The sequence below is a fragment of the Hordeum vulgare genome, chromosome 2H (genome assembly GCF_904849725.1).
Source record: "Hordeum vulgare subsp. vulgare chromosome 2H, MorexV3_pseudomolecules_assembly, whole genome shotgun sequence".
NCBI classification, from domain to species: domain Eukaryota; kingdom Viridiplantae; phylum Streptophyta; class Magnoliopsida; order Poales; family Poaceae; genus Hordeum; species Hordeum vulgare.
This window is the reverse complement of record NC_058519.1, coordinates 554446824-554471876: the sequence shown is the minus strand read 5'-3', so window position 1 is coordinate 554471876 and position 25053 is coordinate 554446824. Positions and strand designations below refer to the sequence as shown.

General features: G+C 49.0%; 1 protein-coding gene and 1 long non-coding RNA gene across 2 annotated transcripts; both read right to left on the bottom strand.

The window, feature by feature from the left end:
• Window positions 1-1101: 1101 nt before the first annotated feature.
• Window positions 1102-1988, bottom strand: LOC123430502. The gene is made up of 3 exons (XR_006622947.1): window positions 1899-1988; window positions 1796-1820; window positions 1102-1174 (listed from the first exon to the last, which is right to left on the bottom strand). It is a non-coding gene; the product is annotated as an uncharacterized LOC123430502 (long non-coding RNA).
• Window positions 1989-3991: 2003 nt separating this feature from the next.
• Window positions 3992-4390, bottom strand: LOC123428635 (probable calcium-binding protein CML16). Its single transcript, XM_045112842.1, has one exon. It carries the CDS (start codon window positions 4388-4390, stop codon window positions 3992-3994), a length of 399 nt encoding a protein of 132 aa, XP_044968777.1.
• Between the last annotated feature and the right edge of the window lie 20663 nt (window positions 4391-25053).

The window sequence follows — 25053 nt, the reverse complement described above, 5'->3', positions numbered from 1 at the left end:
GTGCAATAGTATAGACGATAAGTGATTAGGATAAAAAATAAATACATTATTGTAATAAATCTTAAATATTACCTTATTAAAATTAGTAGAAGCTCTAAGAGAAGCCGACAGAGAATCCTTGATTTCTTTCATACATCCATTCAGAGTGTTAATTCCACCCATAGTCTTTTCAATGCACCAAATATTCCAATAATATTCATGTATCAATCAAAACCTCTAATTTGCAATGCTGAAAAGCTTGACATGATGCATCTGCAAGACCAGGAAAAGAGTAATGATATACATGCGAATGAAATTGGAGATTACACTGACAAAGCATAAAATAAAGTAAGTTCTGCGCAAGAGAAACACACCCCGCCTACAGTGAGATGACTCATACATCCATAAGAATACATGATCTAGGTTTGGATTTTTTCTATCCAAGTCCTGCGTAACACCCTGTAGCAAAGGCCTACCTGGTAAGCTGGTGAACTCCCATTCCTGCTATGGCTTTTCATAAAGAACAATTAGGAACCTTCTATAATTAAATTTGGACCAAATAGAAACCACCATGGGAACACACATAGGAAGGCCATACTTCGGTTATATATTTATATCGAACCAAAGGGAGGATTACATTTGTCACAAAAGCTTTTACAAAACTGAAGGTAAACACGCATGGTAAGAAAGGCCAAAACAAGCACCCCTCATGTTTTGCTACTATTTATTATAGTATCTCGTACAACAGAATTGGAATGTTTCCTCGAGCCACTAAGTTATCCACCTGATGTGAGTTGGATGATTCACAGTTGTATACAAAAACAAAAAATATTCACCAAAAGTTTTTAAAGTGGTGTGCAGATAGATACTTCGTTATCTGAATCATGTTATCCATTTATTTAGTATAGTAAAAGCACATGGAAGAAATATTCAATTATTTGCACAAGGACAAATGAAACTATAGCAAACAAGATATTGTGAGAGGGCCAACAACCAAGCAAGAAGGAAAAGAAGTTAAACTATGGATGGAATTAAAATTTGTATTGAATAGTACTTTATTTTAAATTAAAAAATAGCAAGAAGAGTGTGATGCATGGCACCTGCATTAATGAAACCCAATTGCCAACAACAACAGCTTCACCAATGACTAGACCTGTTCCATGATCCAGCAATATTCCTTCCCCAATTTTGGCAGCTGCAGGTTTAGCAATAAAGAATGTTAAGAGAACAAACTAAAATTACCATATCATACCACGATATAACAAAGCCGCCACTTAAGATGACAGATTTACTTTTCAAAACTCAAAAGGCAAACCATGTATTATTTCGGGGGAGCCAGGCCCCATGCCCCAAACATCATCTGAGCATGAGGATATATTTAAGGATTTGATGCTTATGAATTCATAAATTAAAAAATAATCGCAGCCTCGTGTGTAAGCAAGTTTTAGAAAACGCAATGCTTCTATGCCCCCAAAAAGTGAACATAATTACAAAGACAAACCTTGGTTCAGGTTAAGATATTTACAAGGATAACATAACATACATACATGTTCCCAAGCAGCAGACCCATATGCAGTAGTTAAGGCGGCAAAACATATTTCCACGAAGGTAGTAGAAGAAGCTAAACATCATTCGATAAAAAAAAACTAAACATCATGTACTAAATCAGCGAAAATAATATGGATTGGAGGGAGTAGCTATTTTTTTAGTGGAAAAGCCAAACATCATATAGCTAAAGAGCAACCCCGGTATTAAACACAGCAGCAGGAAATATAAGACAATTTTGTACAGATATTATGATACACCAACAATATACCTGGGTGTATATCCACTGCAAAAACCTGAAAGGAGAAGGACAACATATGTTAGTCCACATAAATGTATGCTAAAAAACTGCCTCTTAAGAAATCAAGGTTCACCTCGCTGATACGGCTTTGCAGCGCCAACGCCAGAACCTTACGCCCTTGATTCCATAATACATGAGCTATCCTATAGGACTGCAAGGAATGGTAACCATGTAGCAGTTTGCAAGCAACATGAGTCTTGTTACCTTTTCCAGATATGAATTATATGATAACAAGAACTCATAGTCACCTTTAGGTATAATAGTGCCCAGCTATATTGTGCACAGGTCTCTTCAGAAAATAGAAAGATCTCTTCTATTTCTTGAGTCAATGCATCATAAGTGCAAGCACACATGACTTCAGAAAATAGCAGGACCATGAGAGCGGCAACGCCGACGATCTTGATGGGCATGCCGGTGACCACCATGTCCTTTATGGTGATGTAGCCGGTGTTGAACCACACCACAACCTGGGCGGAGAGAGAACAAAGATCAACTACTATATAGTGCCAAAACAAACAACTAATGAGACAACACTCCACACCACCAACTTACCAGTTAGGACCAAGTGGCACTACAAGCTCCATACATCCATCAATCGATATTCTCGCCCTCCACAAGATCAAACTTCGCGATAGCTGAGGGTCCATGCCACTTCCTGGGCACACACACACACACACACACACACACACAGAGAGAGCATGATTAACTGGTGGCATCAACCCACATAACAAAATAGAGAATTTAAAAATTAAGTATAAGTCCTACTGACGCAGACTTCTACAAGTTTGGATAGGAGCTATCTAGCACATGCAATATATAGCAAGAACAAGCACACCTTACTATAGTGCCAAAACAAACAACTACTGGAGTTGACTACTATATAGTGCCAAAACAAACAACTAATGAGACAACACGCCAAGAACAAGCAGACCTTACTATAGTGCCAAAACAAACATCCACTGGAGTTGACTACTATATAGTGCCAAAACAAACAACTAATGAGACAACACTTCACACCACCAACTTACCAGTTAGGACCAAGTGGCACTATAAGCTCCATACATCCATCAATCGGTATTCTCGCCCTCCACAAGATCAAACTTCGCGATAGCTGAGGGTCCATGCCACTTCCTGGGCACACACACACACACACAGACAGAGAGAGAGAGAGTATGATTAACTGGTGTCATCAACCCACATAACAAAATAGAGAATTTAAAAATTAAGTATAAGTCCTACTAACGCAGACTTCTACAAGTTTGGATAGGAGCTATCTAGCACATGCAATATATAGCAAGAACAAGCAGACCTTACAAGTTAATAGTGTTGTCAAACACATCGTCCATGTCATAAAGATCAAGTAATCATTATAGCTCAGATATTGATATTGATATCTACTACTGTTTAGGTACCATAGTCTGTTTTCTCTTATTAGGACTTCTACTCATGTATAAAAGGATAGGTGAACAATTGAGATTGACTTCAGAAAATAGAAAGATCTCTTCTATTTCTTGAGTCAATGCATCATAAGTGCAAGCACACATGACCAGTAATAAGTGTGTTTTCTAATCATGAGAGAAAGAAAGATCTCTTCTGGTTCTAGAGTCTCCAATGGACTCCTCATGACAACAGGATAGCATATCAATACTCAAGCTTGGAGGGCAGCACATAGAAGTACCACATGCCTGGGAATAGTACAATTCAAAACAAAGTAAGATACATAGTGTATACGAAAAACTTGGGTACAGCTAACAAAAGTATCTGTATGAGCTAGATGTGCCGAATACCAGCCAACTTTCACTAGCGTCAATGGCAATGCAACCAACCCACGAGCCCTCAAATTTCTTGTTCTGTACTAGATGTATCGTCTGCGTACACTTCCCACTTCTGCAGTCTGGAGTGTCCACAGAGAGCATGAATAAGATGATAAACAGAATAAAAGCCAGCCAAAGTTAAACTTGTATGATAAATTTTGTTAGCATGTGGGCGTACCCACACGCCCGGCGGCACACAACCCTCCTCCATCGAGCAGCGACAACAGAGCGGGGTGCAGCAGGCTCAGCCTACGTCGACGGGCGGCGTGGTCTCTCTCCTCCATCGAGCAGCAGCGGCCATGCGGGATGCAGCAGGCTCTGCCTTCGTCGGCGTCTACGGGGTCCCTCTCCTCTATTGACCATCAGCGGCAACACGAGACGCAATCGGCGGCCAGGGACGACGCTGGGTGCGGGGCCTGGCGGTGCATCCCTCGCCGATCCGGGACAGGACCTTGCTAAGCTCGGCGTCGGAGATGCGGCCGTCGCCGTTGATGTCATAGACATCGAAGGCATTGCGCAGCTCGGTGTCCAGCTCACGCTCCCCGCGGCCGCGGCCGTGGAAGGCGGCGAACTCGCCGAGGTCCACGTAGCCGTCGCGGTCGGTGTCGAGCTCGTCCATCATGGATCCCACCTCCCGACCCCCTGCCGACTCGGTGGCCGGCGGCGCGATGGCACGCGACACGGCCGCCAGCTCCGAGGGCGAGATCCTGCCGTCCCCGTCCATGTCGAAGCGGGAGAACACCTTCTTCATCAGCGGCCTTCTTGGCGGCGGCGGCGGCGAGGAGCTGTGAGGGGTCGTCGTCGAGGAGATCGGATCTAGGAGGAGGCTGGGTTGGATTGGAGGAAGGATATGGTGGGTTAGAACCCTAGCCGCCGCCCAGTGCTGTGTGGTGTGAGTGTTGTGGAAGCCACCGGCATGTGACAACGGAGTGTGCTGGTGTAATGACGAAAACGGGGCTGGAGGTTCGAGGTAATTACGGGCGTGCGTGTAGTGGAGGGTATTGGAGGTGGGTGTGGTTTGATCATTTTGAGGAGGGTTGTTGGGACAGCTGTAGTGGGCTTCGGAGGTGGGTGTCGGCCTGCCCTGGGGGACGGCTGTAGTGGGCTTCGGGGGTGGGTTGTTGGGACGGCTGTAGTGGGCTTCGGGGGTGGGTGTGGGCTTCGAGGGTTATTTGCATTAGAAAAAATAAACATTATGGAAATGATTCTATATTGACTACTCCCTCCATTCATAATTATAAGTGTTTTTACAATTTCTAATATAAATCACATATAGGTCAAAGTGAGTGAATCTACGCTCTAAAACATGTGTATATATATCCATCCGTATGTAGTGCATAGAATTATTTAAAAAGACTTATATTTAGGAACGGAGGGAATATACAGACAATAAATATCTCATATGTTCTTTACGGAGAAATTCACCATATTTATGAACAAGGAATTTTTTATGTACGGTTATTCGTATATACTTGAAATTGACCATACTTGAATCACGAACATTAGTTTTGTTTACGAGCATTATTTGAAATGCATGAACATTTTTCGAATTCATGAACATAGTTTTGACTTGACAAATATTTTTTAAATCAATGAACTTTTTTCTAAATTTAGGGAACAAATTTTAAATTTCCCTTTTGTTTTGTATTTTGGTGAACATTTTCTAAAATTTCATGGACATTTTTTCGGTTTCCGTAATATGTTTTAATATACAATAATTTTTATAAAAATCATGAACATGATTTTATTTGCTGACCATTTTTTCAAATCGTGTTTCTTTATAATTTATGAACAGTTTTGCAAAACCACCAACATTTTTTGGATCTGCGGAAACTTTACAATTTCATAAAAAAAATTGAGCTCACATACATATTATGATTTGTCAAAACAAATATTAAAATCTCAGAAGTTTTGAAAAAAATAGGGGAGTCAAGCCCCACACATTGGTCGGCCCATAAATGCATAGGTGAGGGAAGGACGTGTGTGACAAAAAGGGAGAGAAAAAGCATGGAAGCTGGGGATCAAACCCTGGTCTCTTGTCAACTGTGGCGCTTTTGCATCTATGATTATTATGGGTATAACCACTAATAAAACAACAAAGCATGATGGCAGCTTTAAAAGAAAATCAAATCGTTTTCTTTACTTATGGATGTCATAGTGGTTAATTTATAACAACTTTAAGAAATTTGTTTATGGACGGGCAAAAGTATTACATATTTTATTATTACGTAAATATATCTTACATGGTTTGGCAAGACCAAATGGTAAATTTAGGAATTCCAAAGTATATATAGGTCATGTAGAGGGTGCATTTCAAGTTTACTTTAATTATCTCATATGTTCTTTACGGAGAAATTCACCATATTTATGAACAAGGAATTTTTTATGTACGGTTATTCGTGCGTTGCACGTGCATGCTTACTAGTAACAACATTGTATTCCAAGGTGATGGTGAGGGTGCGATCAAAATATTTCACAATCCTGAACTTCACGCATTGACATCCGTCACCACTTCATTTCAGACCATCTAACCGTGTAAATAAGCATTTTGTTTTTTTCCTCGCTTACGCATAGCTTTGATCTTATATGATTTTGCTATTTGCTGTTGTATTTTGTGTGTGCGTGCGTTGATGTTGGTTGTGTGTATCTTAGCTATGGAGAGGCTGGACGTGTGATCATTGTATTTGTGTACTCTTGATGCTCTAGTTTGAGGCAATAAAATCCATCCTTTATCAAAGCAAAAAACTAGATTTTGATATGCTACATTCAGTGATATACTTGTCGTTAGTTGGAAAATGAGACAATACATAGCTATCCAAATGTAGTCCGGCAAGTCTAGCAAAGAGTTGAATCTTTCCAGCTTAGCTAAAGGTTTTCTCTTGTTTAGCGTGTCTACGCATGAAAGCCCTGCCAAGCATCTCTTCCTCCCTGAAGAATTTCCTTTTGTGCCTCTTCTTTCCACATGTAAACTCCGTGTCCCTTGGGTGTAAAATCTGAAATTTATCTGGGCAAAACGCACATTTGCTTCTAAAACGGCAGAGCGGCTTTTCTGTCAAACACAAAAATATATAGGGAAGGGGTTAGCATGATGCATGCTAATTAACCTGAGTATAATTTATAGAAAAATTAACTAGGTTAGATTCAAATACCCAAAAGAATGCATGTTTCGACGACTAGACGTCTAGTGCGGCGCTCAAAGCGTAGTTCGGCAAAAAAGTATTGTTGCTCTTCATCGGTGATGGCATCCCTTCGGCTGGCCCAAAAGCCAATATGGTACCAGAAATCTTGTCTGAAACCAACGCATGCGGCCTTGGGATTTTCCATGGGCTCCTTGGCAGGATGGAACATAGCATCCTGCAGATACGCATCTCAAACATCACACATACATACATGTACATGCATATGCATACACACTCAATATGTAAAAAATAATTATTGAGCTCGTCCACAGGATTTTCATTGCATCGTCGTCCCCTGTGGGTTTGATGAAAATTAATTATCCAGCTCGTCCACCGGATTTTCATTGCATTGTCGTCCCCGGTGGGTTTAAATGATCAAGAGTTAATTAACAAGACACCTGGATTGATTTGACGTCTTTTTCAGCTAGAGAAATAGTACTGCTAAGTTATGAACAAGGTACATATATACCTGGTTTCTGGAGTTGTAATGACGGAGGGCGAGGAGGGTGTATATGCGAGCATAGCCGGTGTCGCGGCTCCTGTCACCACAAATAAACATTGACATACATCAGTGCATGCACATTCAGTTCGATCGTAGGTAGGATCCAAACCGGGAGGAGGAGTAAACTACTCACTGTTTTGCCTCACGGGCACGGGAACGGAAGCCGACAGCAGCGGCGTCAGCGGCGGCCGGGGAAGAGAGCCAGGACCCCATCGGCGTTCGTCGTCCTCGATCGTCAATCAATCTCCGAGCTGCAAGGCTTGTATGCCGGTCGATCGTGTGAGGCACAGCAGGGTCAGGCCAATCTCTATAGGATCAAGTGATCTATATAGGCCGGAACGAATCGCCAGGTATCCTCCTCCGAATCGAGCGAGAACATCGTAGTCCGTGTGCTCGCTGGCTTCTCGTGAAACGGGACGGCCCACCGGGGAAGCAAACAAGCGGACAGCGCTGTGTGTCGCGCGAGGCACCGATGTGGGCATGGGCCACGGCCCAGCAAACTGTTTCGTCCGCTCCTTCTAATGTGTCACATAATCGGACTCCAAGCAAGTTTAAAAAAATCTCAGAAAGAAAAAGCAATCTTTACCTACGCCCGTTTGTGGCACCTAGGTGTCGGGACACCTCACCTAGAAATCATTGAATTACATTGAGATCCGTACATCTGTAATTAATATTAATAATAATAGGTAAACCCATTAGCTCTTTATTAGGAAAGAATAATTGCTTGAAATGGATACTTAATGTCTAGATTAGATAAGATAGAGAAAATCAGCAATTAATGATTAATTAAGGCCATGCATGCTCCATGGTACATGCCCAACTTTAGTTTTTATACATGCATTTCTTTTGTACATAACATAGAAAGTCATATGGACAATTAGATACGTAGGTATATCATCATCTTGGGTATAAAAGGTATGGTTACCTTTTGTCTTCTTCGGTATGTCGTTAAACATATACTTGTATTCAAAAAGATATTTCTTTTGGGTATGTGCATGTTGGGGAATGTTGCATGGGAAATAAAAAAAATTCTACACACACGCAATTCCTATCCATGGTGATGATCATCTACGAGAGGGGAGAGTGAATCTACATACCCTCGTAGATCGCTAAGTGGAAGCACATATAACGCGGTTGATGTAGTGGAACATCTTCGCGATCCAAATCATAGCCCGTCCCACGATCTCATCACGATCTATCCCGATCTAGTGCCGAACGGACGACACCTCCGCGTTCAGCACACATACAGCTCGATGATGATCCCCGCCTTTTTGATCCAGTAAGAGGGGCGGAGAGGTAGATGAGTTGTCCAACACGGTGGCGTGGTGGTGGTGGTGAACTAATCCAGCAGGGCTTCGCCTAAGCACCGCCGAACTAGACTAGAGGAGAAACTGATCTAGGGAGAAGTAGAGGGAACACGTGGCAATTAGGGTTAGCCCTCACCTCTAAAACCTCTAGTATATATATGAGGCAGTCTTGGCCCCTACTTCAAGGAGAAGGGGTCGGCCGAGCCAACAAGGGAGGAATCCACCTCCCACAAGGGAGGTGGAATCCTATTAGGACTCCTTCCTAATTTAGAAACCCTTTCCACCTTTTGGCTTTTTGCCTTATTCCTCCACTCCGGCCGCATGGGCCCTTAGGGAAGGCTTTGGCCAGCCCACTAGGGGCTGGTATGCCTCCTCTCACAGCCCATGAAGCCTTTTGGATCGTCACACCCCTTCCGGTGGTCCCCCGATACCCTCCCGGCACTCCGGGTACACTACCAATGAGTCCGAAACATATCCAGTGACCAAAACAGGACTTCTTATATATTAATCTTTACCTCCGGACAATTCTGGAGCTCCTCGTGACGTTCAGGATCTCCTCCGGGACTCCGAACAACCTTCGGTCACAAACACCTATAACTCAACTATACCAAAACATCACCGAACCTTAAGTGTGCACACCTCGCGGGTTCGAGAACTATGCAAACATGACCTGAGACACTCTTCGGTCAATATCCAATAGCGGGACCTGGATGTCCATATTGGCTCCTACATATTCTACGAAGATCTCTATCGGTTGAGCCTCTGTGTCAAGGATTCAGTTAATCCCGTATCTTATTCCCTTTGTCCTTCGGTATGTTACTTACCCGAGATTCGAACGTCGGTATCTTCATACCTAGTTCAATCTCGTTACCGACAAGTCTCTTTACTCGTTCCATAATACAAGATCCCGTAACTAACTCCTTAGTCACATTGCTTGCAAGGCTTGTTGTGATGTTGTATTAATGAGTGGGCCCTGAGATACCTCTCCGTCACATGGAGTGACAAATCCCAGTCTTGATCCATGCCAACCCAACAAATACATTCGAAGATACCTGTAGAGCACCTTTATAGTCACCCAGTAAGTTTGTGATGTTTGATACACACAAGGTATTCCTCCGGTGTCCGGGAGTTGCATGATCGCATGGTCATAGGAACAGATACATTAACATGCAGAAAATAGTAGCAATAAACTAACATGATCATATGCTACGTTCATAGTTTGGGTCTTGTCCACCACATCATTCTGCTAATGATATGATCACGTTATCAAGTGACAACACTTGTCTATGGCTAGGAAACCTCGATCATCCTTGATTAACGAGCTAGTCAACTAGAGGCTCACTAGGGACAGTGTGTTGTCTATTCATCCACACATGTATTTGAGTTTCCAACCAATACAATTCTAGCATGGATAATAAACGATTATCATGAATAAGGAAATATAATAATAACCATTTTATTATTGCCTCTAGGGCATATTTCCAACAGTCTCCCACTTGCACTAGAGTCAATAATCTAGTTCACATCACTATGTGATTGTAATGAATCTAACACCCATATACATCTGGGTTCGATCATGTATTGCTTGTGAGAGAGGTTTTAGTCAACGGGTGTGAACCTTTCAGATCTGTGTGTGCTTTACAAATCTCTATGTGATCCTATAGATGCTGCTACCATGCGCCATTTGGAATAATTCCAAACGACTGCTCTACTATATGAATCGGTTTACTATTGAGAGTTATCCGGATTAGTGTCAAAGCTTGCATCAACGTAACCCTTTACGACGAACTCTTTTATCACCTCCATAATCGAGAGAAATCCTTAGTCCACTAGTTACTAAGGATAACTTTGATCGTTGTCCAGTGATTCAATCTTGGATCAGTATTTGTACCCCTTGACAGACTCATGGCAAGGCACACATCACGTGCGGTACACAACATGACATACTTTAGAGCCTAAGGCAAAGGCATAGGGGACAACCTTCATCCTTTCTCTTTCTTCTGTCGTGGTCGGGCTTTGAGTCTTACTCAAATTCACACCTTACAATACAGCCAAGAACTTCTTCTTTGCCGATCTATTTTGAACTCCTTCAAAAACTTGTCAAGGCATGCATTTCGTTGAAAGTTTTATTAAGCGCTTTGATCTATCTCCATAGATCTTGATGCTCAATGTTCAAGTAACTGATATGTCTCTGTCGTATCTACTTTTCCGAACTCTTTTGCCCTTGTTTTGGACTCTAATTTGCATGATTTGAATGGAACTAACCCGGACTGATGCTGTTTTCAACAGAATTACCATGGTGTTGTTTTTGTGCAGAAATGAAAGTTCTCGGAACGTCCTGAAAATTTATGGAGATTTTTCTGGAATAAAAGAAAAATACCTGCGCAAAGTTCCACGTGAGGGGGCGTGCCAGTGGGCCACAAGCCCCTGGACCGCGGCCACCCCCTATGGCCGCGCCATGAGGGCTTGTGGGGCCCACGTGGCACCACCGCCCCTAATCTTAGTCCTATATCTTCTGTTTCGCCTGGAAAAATAATCAGAGAGAAGGTTTCATCGCGTTTTGCGATACGGAGGCGCCGCCACATCCTGTTCATCTGGAGGGCACATCTGGAGTCCGTTTCGGGCTCCGGAGAGGGGAAATCGTCGCCATCGTCATCATCAACCTTTCTCCATCGACAATTCCATGATGCTCTTCAACGTTCGTGAGTAATCTCATCGTAGGCTTGCTGGACGGTGATGAGTTGGATGAGATCTATCATGTAATCGAGTTAGTTCTTGACGGGGATTGATCCCTAGTATCCACTATGTTCTAGATTGATGTTGCTGCTACTTGGCTATGCTTAATGTGTTGGAAATATGCCCTAGAGGCAATAATAAATTAGTTATTATTATATTTCTTTGTTCATGATAATCGTTTATTATCCATGCTATAATTGTATTGATTGGAAACACAATACTTGTGTGGATACATAGACAAAACACTGTCCCTAGTAAGCCTCTAGTTGACTAGCTCGTTGATCAAAGATGGCCAAGGTTTCCTGGCCATAGGCAAGTGTTGTTACTTGATAACGGGATCACATCATTAGGAGAATCATGTGATGGACTAGACCCAAACTAATAGACGTAGCATGTTGATCGTGTCATTTTGTTGCTACTGTTTTCTGCGTGTCAAGTATTTGTTCCTATGACCATGAGATCATATAACTCACTGACACCGGAGGAATGCTTTGTGTGTATCAAACGTCGCAACGTAACTGGGTGACTATAAAGATGCTCTACAGGCATCTCCGAAGGTGTTAGTTGAGTTAGTATGGATCGAGACTGGGATTTGTCACTCCGTGTGACGGAGAGGTATCTCGGGGCCCACTCGGTAATACAACATCACACACAAGCCTTGCAAGCAATGTGACTTAGTGTAAGTTGCGGGATCTTGTATTACGGAACGAGTAAAGAGACTTGCCGGTAAACGAGATTGAAATAGGTATGCGGATACTGACGATCGAATCTCGGGCAAGTAACATACCGAAGGACAAAGGGAATGACATACGGGATTATATGAATCCTTGGCACTTAGGTTCAAACGATAAGATCTTCGTAGAATATGTAGGATCCAATATGGGCATCCAGGTCCCGCTATTGGATATTGACCGAGGAGTCACTCAGGTCATGTCTACATAGTTCTCGAACCCGCAGGGTCTGCACACTTAAGGTTCGACGTTGTTTTATGCGTATTTGAGTTATATGGTTGGTTACCGAATGTTGTTAGGAGTCCCGGATGAGATCCAGGACGTCACGAGGAGCTCCGGAATGGTCTGGAGGTAAAGATTGATATATAGGAAGTCCTGTTTTGGTCACCGGAAAAGTTTCGGGCTCATCGGTAGTGTACCGGGAGTGCCGGGAGGGGTGCCGGGGACCACCGGGAGGGATGTCACTCCCCAAGGGGTCTCATGGGCTATGGGAAGAGATAAACCAGCCCCTAGTGGGCTGGAATAAGTTCCCACTAAGGCCCATAAGGTTTGAGAAGGAAAAAACACAAGGTGGAAAGAGTTTCCAAGTGGGAAGGTGGAATCCTACTCCAAGTAGGATTGGAGTAGGACTCCTCCACCTCCAATTTCGGCCAAACCTTGAGGGTTTGAGGCTGCCTCTTCCCTCCCCCTCCCTCCTATATATACTGAGGTATTAGGGATGATTTGAGACGACTTTTGCCACGGCAGCCCGACCACATATCTCCACGGTTTTACCTCTAGATCGCGTTTCTGCGGAGCTCGGGCGGAGCCCTGCTGAGATAAGATCACCACAAACCTCCGGAGCGCTGTCACGCTGCCGGAGAACTCTTCTACCTCTCCGTCTCTCTTGCTGGATCAAGAAGGCCGAGATCATCGTCGAGCTGTACGTGTGCTGAACGCGGAGGTGTCGTCCGTTCGGCACTAGATCGTGGGACTGATCGCGGGACGGTTCGCGGGGCGGATCGAGGGACGTGAGGACGTTCCACTACATCAACCGCGTTCACTAACGCTTCTGCTGTGCGGTCTACAAGGGTACGTAGATCGAACATCCCCTCTCGTAGATGGATATCACCATGATAGGTCTTCGTGCGCGTAGGAAAAATTTTGTTTCCCATGCGACGTTCCCCAACATAATGCTTGTCACTAGGGCCCGAGTGCCATGATTTCAGATCTGAACCTATTATGTTGTCGCCAATATATGTGTCTTTTAGATCCTATCTTGCAAGTTGTAGTCACCTACTATGTGTTATGACCCGGCAACCCCGGAGTGACAATAGCCGGAACCACTCCCGGAGATGACCATAGTATGAGGAGTTCATGTATTCACCGCGTGTTAATGTGTTGGTCCCGTTCTTTATTAAAAGGAGAACCTTAATATCCTGTAGTTTCCATTGGGACCCCGCTGCCACGGGAGGGATGGACAATAGATGTCATGCAAGTTCTTTTCCCTAAGCACGTATGACTACATACGGAATACATGCCTACATTAGATTGATGAACTGGAGCTAGTCACATATCTCTCCGTGTTATAGCTGTTACATGATGAATCACACCCGTCACACTCATCCATCACCGATCCACTGCCTATGAATCTTTTACTATTTGTTCTCGCTATGTTACTTTGCCTAGGCTTGTCCCTTGCTACAAGAGGGATTGGGCCACTTTGCTGCTGTTGTCACTACTGTTGTTACTTGTTACTTTGTTGCTGCTACTACTACTGTTCCTTGCTACTCCGCTGTTACCTATTGCGAGACTTTGTTGGCGCTAACATCCCGTCAACATGGCCTTTTCTGGCACCACTACTGGGAATTGCCAAAGATTTTCCTGGTGCCGTTGCTATATTACTACCTTGCTACTGATACTTTTCTTGTAGACACTAATATTTCAGGTGTGGTTGAATTGACAACTCAGCTGCTAATACTTGAGAATATCCTTTAGCTTCCCCTTGTGAGCGAATCAATAAATTTGGGTTGAATACTCTACCCTCGAAAACTGCTGCGATCCCATACGCTTGTGGGACATCAGTAGCTTAATCCAGGTTTTCTTTTGGAAAACTCCTTTCAAACAACGCTTTATGCTTTCGAGAGATTCTACATTATTTCCGATCAACAATGTGACATCCTCAGCTTTTGCTACAGTAGTGTATGTAATTAAGCTAGAGTGATCCCACGCTAATGATGCCACATCACCGTGATTATTATTGTTAAACTCGCGTTGGATCAAACCCCGTTCAATTCCGTTGCAAATTTAGTTCGTCCAAAAAGTGATTTTTAAATGTTTTGAGAAACTAAAAATAAACATGTTGGATGGGTTGCAAATATTCCCTAACATTTTTGTAAAATTGAAGCGGACATTTTTGAAGTTAATTTAGGGCCTCGAAATAAATTAAAACTAGAACTGTTAGTAAATTAAAAAAAGAAAATAAAGAAAATAAAAGGAACAAAATCCCTCCCAACCCTTGCTGGGCCGGCCCCTGCCAGCCCAGCCACACCGGCCCAACTGGCCCACCTATACTACCTCGGGGTATATATTATCCCCTAGAACCCTAGCCCAAACTGGTGCCTCTCCCCCTCCCACTCCTCCCTCCACCCCGCCGCCAGGGAAACCCACGAGGGGATGGTTCCCTCCTTCCCTTCGCTCCCTCGTACCATGCTCGCTCGCCACCACCCTTGACGGGGGGATAACCCCGGGGTAGGCTCATCGAGCCTACTCCTTTGTATTCAAGATTAAAGGGAAACCACAACTCTCTCCATACGGCCAAATCCACCTGGCCGGCTAGGAAGCCCCTGCCGGCTAGGAATCACGTGCCGGCTAGGGGCGAGACGGCTACCTCCTTCTGGCCATCTGGGAAGCGTCTGCCGACTAGAGGCGAGATGGCCGTTCCTAGGCCGGCTAGCGAGGCCGCTAGCCGGCCAGGGAGCTTAGTCACATTATATCGTAGGCCATGACGAGACTCTACGATTAAAGGTGAATACGCGTCAGCACGGGTACAAGGTTGGAGCGCATGACAGGTACAGTGTCTGCGGCCATGCCGCTGACCTACTCCGGCTCCGATTCGTCAACCCCGCACAGTACGAGCCCATCAGCAACCACTCCATTACCAAGCTTGGCGTGGCAATAGTGGAGACGGTCGTACTGGCAACCCATGATGAATCTCGCAAGACGACGCTGGACGTACTACACGTGTCCTGCGTTGGCTGGCCGGCGGGTCCCATAGCCAGATGGGACCTTGCAACCGATGGGCCCCTCCAGCGACAGGACAAGACCACTGTGGACCCCTTGGCCAGCCGGTGAGGCTTCCAGGCGGGTCCCTCCTTTGTACTTTTATCCTTATTGTAGGTCGGTGGGCTTGTCTATAAAACCCCCCGATCCCCCTCCATGCAGAGGGTTGGTCAATTGCTCACACACACACACACCCATATAGGAGAAGTAGACGCGAGCCGACAGCTCCTTCTTCCTCCTCCGTCGAACAGCTCAAGGAGCACACTTTAACCACTTTGATGCATTATACATTCCGGCATGACTAGGGGTGTTATCTCTATGGAGAGCCCTGAACCTGGGTACATCGTGTGTCCCTCGCTTGTACCAACCCTATTCCTGGAGCCCACCGGTGTCCTTTCGGTTCCCACCACTCATGTTTAGCCCACCCATGGCTGATGTCATGAGTAAACACCGACATTTGGCGCCCACCTTGGGCCCGTTCGCTGCAGCGGCCGGAGTTATGCTCTGAGTGGGGCCCTTCGCCAACACCGCAGGATGCCTCGCGTCTGGATCGATCAACATGCCCGTGGAGCCTGCCCTTGCAGAGGTTTCTGCGATGCTGGTCGATCATCCAGGCCGTCTCACGGACTCTGACGAGGAGTCTGACGACGAGTCGCTCCCCAGAGTTGTCATCGCTGCTGTTGCGCACCTCGGCGTCCTCTTCAGCGACTTGCGCCTCGACGATGAGCCTCGCTACCTCGGCGAGGGCATCTACATCGACGTGCTATGCGCCAGCTTCAGCAGGCTCTCCCTCGAGGATATGTCTGCGCATGATGAGTACCCTAGCAAGGTGCTCGTCTTTGATGGTCCACCATCATCTGTGGGGTGTCTTACCCCGCACCACGTCGATGTCGTCTCCAACCTCATGGAGGTGATGGTAATTGGTGCGGGCACCAGCAAGCCTCACGGCAAGGCGTCAGCGGAGGCAGCTGACCCCGCTGCGGGTTCTGCAGACACGCTTCACGCTGCCCTTACCGGCTTGAAGACGCCTATCGCCACCATTGCAAACCCAGCTGATGCTCGGGCCTCGCTCGAAGAGGCCCGCAGGCAGATTTTGGAGGAGGGCATTGTCATCACCGCTGCCAAGCGCCAGATGGAGGCGACGCAGTGTGAGTATAACTCCGCTTATGGCCTCACTCCGGCTGTTGATGGTCCTAGCCGACGCAGCGAGGTCCACGACCGCGGCCGGGTCATCACCGATATCCTAGGTGGCAAGCAACCCATTTACGATACTCCCGTGGCCAACTTGCGGGCTGCTCAGGCGGCTATGGCAGAAATGCCCAGTTTGGAGGGCGAGGAGCGCATCCTTTAAGAGAAGCGGGTCAAGGATCTCCTTGACGCCTCTAACGAGCATCAGTCTCTTCTTGACCCTTGTCATGCAGAGTCAGTGTCTCCGGGAGCCGACCCCGGAGCACACCGCAACCCCAGCGGTCGTCATCATGCCGAGGTTTCCTCCTCGCATCGCACTTCTGGCCGGAAGGGCGAGGGCAGTGTAGACAGGCGTTCCCTGCGCCAGAGCGAGCCGGGAAGGCATCACACGGATGTTGGCGACGAGGGGGATTCGGTGCGTGAGGTTCCTCCTCCGAGGCGGCGGGAAGGGGCTAACGCCACAAGCTCCGAGGACACCCTTCCGATCTCAGCCCGGATCGGCCCTCGCATCCTCATAGCGACAACTATGCTTGCAGATGCCTCAACCTTCTGGCGTAGTCGGCCCTCCTGGAGGAGGATGGTCCCATTGGTCCGGCATGCTTCGGCCCACGGATCCAAGGGGAGCCATTCCGCAGAGGCTTCACTCTCCCTCGGGACACCCCCAAGTACAACGGCACGACCAAGCCAGAAGACTGGTTGATCGACTACACCACCACAGTCGGCATCGCTCGGGGAAACAAGCGCGTAGCAGTCTACTACGTGCCTCTCATGCTGGCCAGCTCGGCCAGGACATGGCTCAATAGCCTTCCAGCCGGCAACATCAACTCTTGGGTTGACTTCGAGGAGGCGTTCCTCCGCAACTTCACTGGCACCTATAAACGCCCTGGTCGGCCTCACGAGCTGGCCATGTGCGTCCAGAGGCCTGACGAACCCCTTCGCGACTACGTCATGCGTTGGACGGAGCTGTGCAACTCCTGTGAAGGAGTGCATGAGGTACAAGCCATTCAATATTTCATTGACTGCTCCCGAGACGTCACCCTACTCAAGCACAAGCTCATGTGCTCCGAGCCCACCTCTCTAGCGATGCTCATGGACAAGGCGGACAAGTACGCCACGACCGACTCCGCTATGCAGGTCAAGGTCACTGCCTCGGACAAAATTGCCCCCAAGCCGTCTACTCCCAAGTCGGCTGGCTACAACCGAGGCGGCTAGAACAACAAGCGCAAGGCAGATCAACTTGATTCACGCTCTACAAGCTAGCAGGTGGCTAGCGTGGAGGGAGATGCGCCGGCAACCCAAGCCGGCTCTCAACGGCAGCGGACCAACAAGAACAACTGGCAGCCCAAGCTCACATTCGAGCAAATGCTCGAGGCACCATCCAAGATGCACACTGGGGCGAAGCCGGCCACTCATACCCTCCGGCAGTGTAGCTTTGCACAGCGACTATCGCGAGGAGAGGGTCTGCCGGCTCCCCCGATGGCAGCTGCTACGCCTCGTGCTCCGGCTCCTGGGCCGGTTCTGACTCCACCACCGCCGCCTCACAACGACGGTCGTATCCATGATGAGTACCCCCACCAAGACGAGGCTTACGTCATCTTCACCAGCGAAGGCGATGACAAGCACAACCACCGACAACAGAGGCGTGAGGTGAATGCCACGGTCCCCCCAGTTCCCCAATTCATGCATTGGTTTGAAAAGCCAATTACATGGAGCCAGGCTGACCAACCTGCGGTGATGCCAAACCCTCGCTCATATGCACTCGTCCTCGACCCCACCTTCACCTCCAAGAGGCTCACTTGTCGGTTCTCCCGGGTGTTGGTCGACCGTGGCAGTAGCATAAACATCATCTACCGCGACACCTTGTTGAAGCTTGGGCTGAAGGAGAAGGACCTCCAGGTGACCAGCAGTGTCTTCCACGGCATCGTGCCGGGACATTCCTGCTCGCCGATTGGCAAAATCCAGCTGGACGTCCTCTTTGGCGACAAGACGCACTTTCGCCGAGAATCAATCTGGTTCGAAGTGGTGGATCTCAACAGCCCATACCATGTGTTGCTGGGCAGCCCGGCTTTGGCCAAGTTCATGGCTATCCCCCAGTACGCCTACCTCAAGATGAAGATGTCGGGTCCAAAGGGCATCATCACCATCGCTGACGACTACAAGAAGTCGCTCGAGTGTGCACACGACAGCACCCATCTGGCTGACGCCCTGGTGATTGATGATGAAAAGAGGCAGATCGGTCGGATCGTGGCTCAGGCTACCGAGCAGCCCGCGATCCCTAATCCACCATCCCAGTCGGCCGGCAAGGGATCATTGAAGCCGGCCAAGGAAACCAAGCAGGTGCCACTCGACCCTACGAACCCCAAGCAGTGCGTCACCATTGGTGCTAATCTCATCACCAAATAGGAAGACGAGCTCGTCGACTTCCTCCGTGAGAATCGGTACATCTTTGCATGGTCTCCAAAATACATGCCAGGAGTTCCGAGGAAGTACGTCCAGCACAAGCTTTATGTGCGGCCGGATGCCAAGCCGGTGAAACAACCCTTGCGCCGCTTCGCTGAGAGGAAGCGGCGCACAATTGGAGAAGAAATCGCCCCACTGTTCGCATCCGGCTTCATAATGGAGGTTTTCCGCCCGGACTGGTTGGCCAATCCAGTCCTGGTGCTGAAGAAGAACAACACGTGGAGAATGTGTATCGACTACACGAGCCCGAATAGGCGTGCCCGAAAGACCCTTTCGCTTTGCCCTAGATAGATCAAGTGACCGACTCCAGAGCCGACTATGAATTGGTGTCCTTTATGGATGCCTATTCGGGCTACCATCAAATCAAGTTGGATCCGGCTGACCGGTGAAGACCTCCTTCATCACACCCTTCGGGGCCTACTGCTACACCACCATGACGTTCGATCTGAAGAACGATGGTGCCACATTTCAGTGCTACATGAAACAATGCCTCTTGCGCAGATCGGTCCATGTCTATGTGGATGATATCGTCATCAAGACCAAGCAGCATTTTAGTCTCCTTAAAGACTTGCGAGAGACATTCGCTAATCTGCGCGAATACGAGATCCGCCTCAACCCGGGGAAGTGCATTTTTGGAGTTCCAGGCGGCAAGCTCTTGGGTTTCTTCGTGTCCGCTCGTGGCATTGAAGCTAACCCTGAGAAAATTGGAACCATCGAGCGGATGGTGAAGCCGGCTCGAATCCTCGACGTCCAGAAGTTTACCGTCTGTCTGGCGTCCCTTAGCCGCTTCATCCGCCGGCTGGGCGAGAAGGCGCTTCCACTATATCAACTGATGAAGAAGATGACGAAGTTCGAGTGGAACGACCAGGCGAACAAAGCCTTCCGCTACCTCAAGCGTGTCATCTCAAGCCTGCCAATCTTGGCGGCGCCGACTGAAAGAGAGCCCATCCTGATCTACATCGCGGCAACCCTCACGTGGTTAGTGTGGCTCTTGTAGTGGAGCGCAAGGAGGAGGGAAAGGTACTTTTAGTGCAACGCCCTACCTACTACCTCAGCAAGGTCTTGTCCGCCTCCAAGCAAAACTACCCCCACTATCAAAAGATGTGTTATGGTGTTTACCTTGCCGCCAAGAAGTTGAAGCAATACTTCCAGGAGCATCCTATCACTGTGGTGAGCACTGCTCCGCTTTCAGAAATCATGGGCAACCGTGACGCCATGGGCTGGATTGCCAAGTGGTCCATCTCCATGGCTGACCACTACATCCGCTACAAGCCGCGCACCACCATCAAATCCCAGGTGGTGCCTGACTTCCTCGTCGATTGGGAGGAAACTCAATTTATGCCACCATCTCCTGACTCCACTCATTGGCGGATGCACTTCGATGGCTCGAAGATGCGAACTGGTCTGGGAGCCGGCATCGTCTTGACGTCTCCGAAAGGAGACCAACTCAAGTATGCTCTCCAGATACACTTTGCCGCCTCCAACAACGTCGCCGAGTATGAAGCACTCGCTCACGGCCTCCGGCTTGCCAGAGAAATTGGTATCCGGCGGATCCTTTCCTTTGGCGACTCGGTCCTTGTGGTGCAGCAAGTCTCTAGCGAATGGGACGCCAGGGACGCCAACATGGCGAGCTACCGCTTCCTCATTCAACAGCTCAGTGGCCCTTTCGAGGGCTGCGAGTTCCATCATGTCCCCAGGGCGGACAACGAGGCGGCCAACACCTTGGCCAAAATCAGCTCTACAAGGCAAGCAATACTAGCTAACGTCTCCCTCGAGCAACTATACAAGCCATCCATCAAGCCGCCTCCGGAGTCGGCGTCGATCTTTGTGCTGGCAGATCCTTCAATACAAACGACATCGGCTATGCCAGTTCTGCCGGCTACAGCTACTCTGCCGGCTACACTAGCTCTGCCGACTCCAAATGCTGCGCCGGCTACAACTGCTTTGCCGGCTACAACAACAACTTCAGTCACGCCAAGCCTCGAATCCTATCGGCTTGACACCCAGTGGGTGGCCGTGATGGAGGTAGAAGGTGTGCCGGTTGCCACAACGACATCAGGGACAGAGGGTCTCGAGGCTGCAACTACATCAACAAGCGCGGGGCTGCAGAAGCTCCTGATACTCAAGTCGAGGCGGAGCTAGCTCCTGTGTCAGCTCCTTCGTGGGATCAACCCATCTTGGCCTTCCTTCTTCGCGGCGAGCTTCCCCAAGACGAGGTGGAGGCAAGGCAGATCCAACGTCGATCAGCAGTATACGCCATCATCAACTGCGAGCTAGTTCGGCGTAGCGTGACTAGCGTGTTCCAACGCTGCGTCGAGTCAGAAAAGGGGCAGGAAATACTCAGAGACATACATCAGGGTGAGTGTGGGCATCATGCTGCCTCTAGAACCGTGGTGGCCAAGGCGTTCCGCCATGGATTTTATTGGTCCACGACCCTTGAGGAGGTTGTGGACATGGTCAATAAGTGTGAAGGCTGCCAACGCTTCACCACACAGAGCCACATGCCGGCTTCAGCCCTCAAAACCATCCCCTTGTCATGGTCGTTCACCGTCCGGGGTTGGATATGGTGGGGCCATTCAAGACTGCTCGAGGCGGCATGATGCATCTCCTGGTTGCTGTTGATAAATTTACCAAGTGGATTGAGGCCAGGCCCATCAAGAAACTTGACGGCCCCACGGCCGTCAGGTTCATCAAGGACATTGCTGTCCTCTACGGTATCCCCCACAAAATCATCACCGACAATAGCACCAATTTCACCAAGGGTGCTTTGGCGCTCTTCTGCTCTAATGAGGGCATCCGGCTCGACTTGGCATCGGTGGCGCACCCACAATCCAACAGCCAGGTGGAAAGGGTGAATGGCCTGATCCTGGCCGGCATCAAACCAAGACTGGTGGCGCCATTAGTCAGGTCAGCCGGCTGCTGGATCGAAGAGCTGTCGGCTGTGCTGTGGAGCCTCCGTACCACACCGAACCGGTCAACCAGCTTCACACCATTCTTTCTGGTATACGGGTCCGAGGCAATCATCCCCATGAATGTTCAGTTCGACTCTCCTCGAGTCACCCTGTACACAAAGACGGAGGCGAAAGAGGCAAGAGAAGACGGCATCGATCTGCTCGAAGAGGCATGGGAGCTGGCCTTGAGCCGGACGACTATATATCAACAGAAGCTGAGATACTACCACAACAAGAAGATCAAGCCCCTCTCTTTCAGAGAGGGAGACTTGGTACTTAGAAGAATCCAGCGAACAGTCGGCCGGCACAAGCTCTCTTCCCCATGGGAGGGACCTTTCATCATCACCAGGGCGTTGCATTACAATGCATACTATCTGATAGACGCCCAGAAGCCAAGGAAGCGCAAGAGAGATGACTCCGGCCAGGAAACGAAGCGTCCATGGAATGCGGCGTTACTTTGCCCGTTCTATTGCTAGAGTGCAAGAGAAAGAAAAAAGCATGTATGTATGTATCTTCTTCCCCTTCGGGACTTTTAATGAATGCAATGGGTGTTTCAAGCCGGTGCTTGAGGCACACCTCTTTCAGATTCATGGCAAGAGTTATTCACTTGTTTGTGAGTCCCCTGGTCCAGCTCAACGGGCTCGGGGGCTCGCTAGCCGGCCCGAACGGTTTCCTTAGTTGTGTATGCCAGGTCGAACCCTTTCCGTCTTGCACGAGCTACAGTCTGACTCCCGTCTGTCTGGCTAACGAGATGGTGAGAAGGAAGGCAGGCTGCATGAAAAGTTCAACTATAAAGAAAGTTGCCGGCTCAAGTTGGTTTGATTGCTTTCGATCCTACTTTTTAGCCGGCCTCTGTTGGCTCGCTTTTGAGTCTAAGAGTCTCGATGGCTTTGAAAAATCTTGGTCTAATGTTTTCAAAGGCAGAAGCCCCGTCCCAGTCATAGACCGGCTCCCGGCTTTTGGGCTGGCGGGGCGGATGCTAGAGAGAACAACGGAGCTGGATGAAAAGGAGTCAAAAGGGAATCGAAAGATAAAAGCGCGAGTCAGCAAGCACAGTGCTTACGAATACAATGCAGAATAAGATAGCATACATCACATTCAAAAGCATTCAGAGGCCCACGGCCAAAGTTCATTACAATAAAACACCCCGAGTGGGTTGAACTGTTGGATTGATAACAAAATGCAGAGAAAACAAAAAGGGCAAGCTAATGGGCGGCGGATCCGTCTATGGCCCCAGCAGCAGCTCCTGAAGTGGTGGCTTCACCATCGCCGGCTACGCCTGCGCTGGATGCGCCCTCTCCGCCTCGAGTACCTACGGCACCGTCCTTCACGGTCGTGTCCGTGTAGGCCTCGTTGCTGGAGTCGGCGACTTCCTCCTCAAAGGATGCCTCGGCAGAACTGCCTTTGGCATCATAAGGCTGCAGATGGAACAGGTCCTCAGGGACCACATTGCCGTCTGCGTCACGCTCCAAGCGAATTCGTCCCACGCGGCGAAGGAGGCGATGCTACTGGCTCTCACCTATAGCTGGTCCTCCAGGGCCACCAGCTCCTCCTCCGAGCTGGCATGCTGTGCTGCGAGCTTGCCCAAGTCCAGGTTTCGGTACCAGGACTTGGCCAGGCCAAGCACCAAGTATGCACCAGCGCGCGCAGCTGATGCACGCCACGCATCGAGGCGGGAGCTGCCATCCTCAAGCCAGCGGGATAGCCGGCTCATGGACGCGAGCTCCACTGCATAAGGCCACAGCGCCCTCACCATCTCTAGTCCTGCATTCTGGAGCTGCTCCAGGGAGCGCGCCAGTTCGTGCAGGCGGGCCTTGGCGCCAGTGGCAATCTCCTCCACGGACCAGCCGGCCTTGGCGTCTACTTCTTCGCCAGCGGCACGACGCTCTTCACGGCTGGTCTCCACAGCCGCTTCTGCTGCCTCCCGTGTCCCAGGAAAGAACCCTGGGGAATGGGGGGGGGGTGTTATGAAGAGGAATGAGGGGAGACACCAACAAAAAGGAATATCAAATCAAGACAAAGGAGACTTACGATTGAAGTGGATATCAGTCTCACGGGCCTCCTCCAGGGCCTCGCGATCCCGTGTCATGCTCTCTTGAGCCACGCGGGTGAGCTCGCCTCGGAGGGCCTGGGCCGCCTCCGTCTCCTTCACTAGTTGCGCTTGCACTTGGGTCAAGGCGGCCTCCTTCTCCTTCAGGGTGGCGTCCTTACGCTCCGTCTCTTCGAGATGGACTGTCTTCAGGCGCTCCATGTCGGCGGTGTGGGAGGAGTCTTTTTTCTGAAGGGCGGTGTGCAGTTGTTCCAGCTCTGCTTAGTGGGCCGCCTCGCGGTCCTTCTTCTCCATCTGGAGAAGATCCAGCTGCAGGTGGAGCTGCTTGTCCGCCTCGCGCGAGGCGTTTCACTCTGAGACGGCCGCGTCCAGCCGGCTCTGGAGGTCGCCGGTTCGGCCTTCGGCCACTTGGATCTGGGCCAGCAGTGCGTTGTACGCTTGCACTTGGGCATCGTGAAGTTCCTACGAGCAATGCAAACAAAGCAAAGAATAAGATTTGGCCCGGCTAACTCTCAGCCGACCCGATTTTGGGGGGCTACACCTAGTGGGTGCGCTAGCGCGCCCCCACTAAAAAAGCAACTACAAGCATAGCACAATGAGATTTGGCCGGGCCAATTCTTGGCCGGCCCGATTCTCGGGGGCTACACCTAGTGGGTGCGCTGGCACGCCCTCACTGGTGCAAGAGCAAGGAAGAAAAACCAAATCGAAGCAAATAAAAGGCAAAGGCGTGAGGACTTACGGAGGTTTGGTCTTCAAGGCGATCTAGGTCGCATTTGGCCACCAGGGCCGCATGCGACACCTTCTTGCGGATGCGAGAGAACTCTGCCACCAGCGCGGGGATACCGCTGAGTTCGGTGTCTCGGGGCAGTGATGCACGTTCGGCATTGGCCGCGCGCCAGGTCTTCATGGGCCGGCTCCCAAAGATGGGTCTGGCTCCTGGCGCGGTCGGGCCACGATTGACCACGACAATGGTTCCATCTCCAGGTGGTGGGCCCGCAGCCGGCTCCCTCGACGTTTCGGCCGGCGCCGTCTCTGCAGCCGGAGGTGGA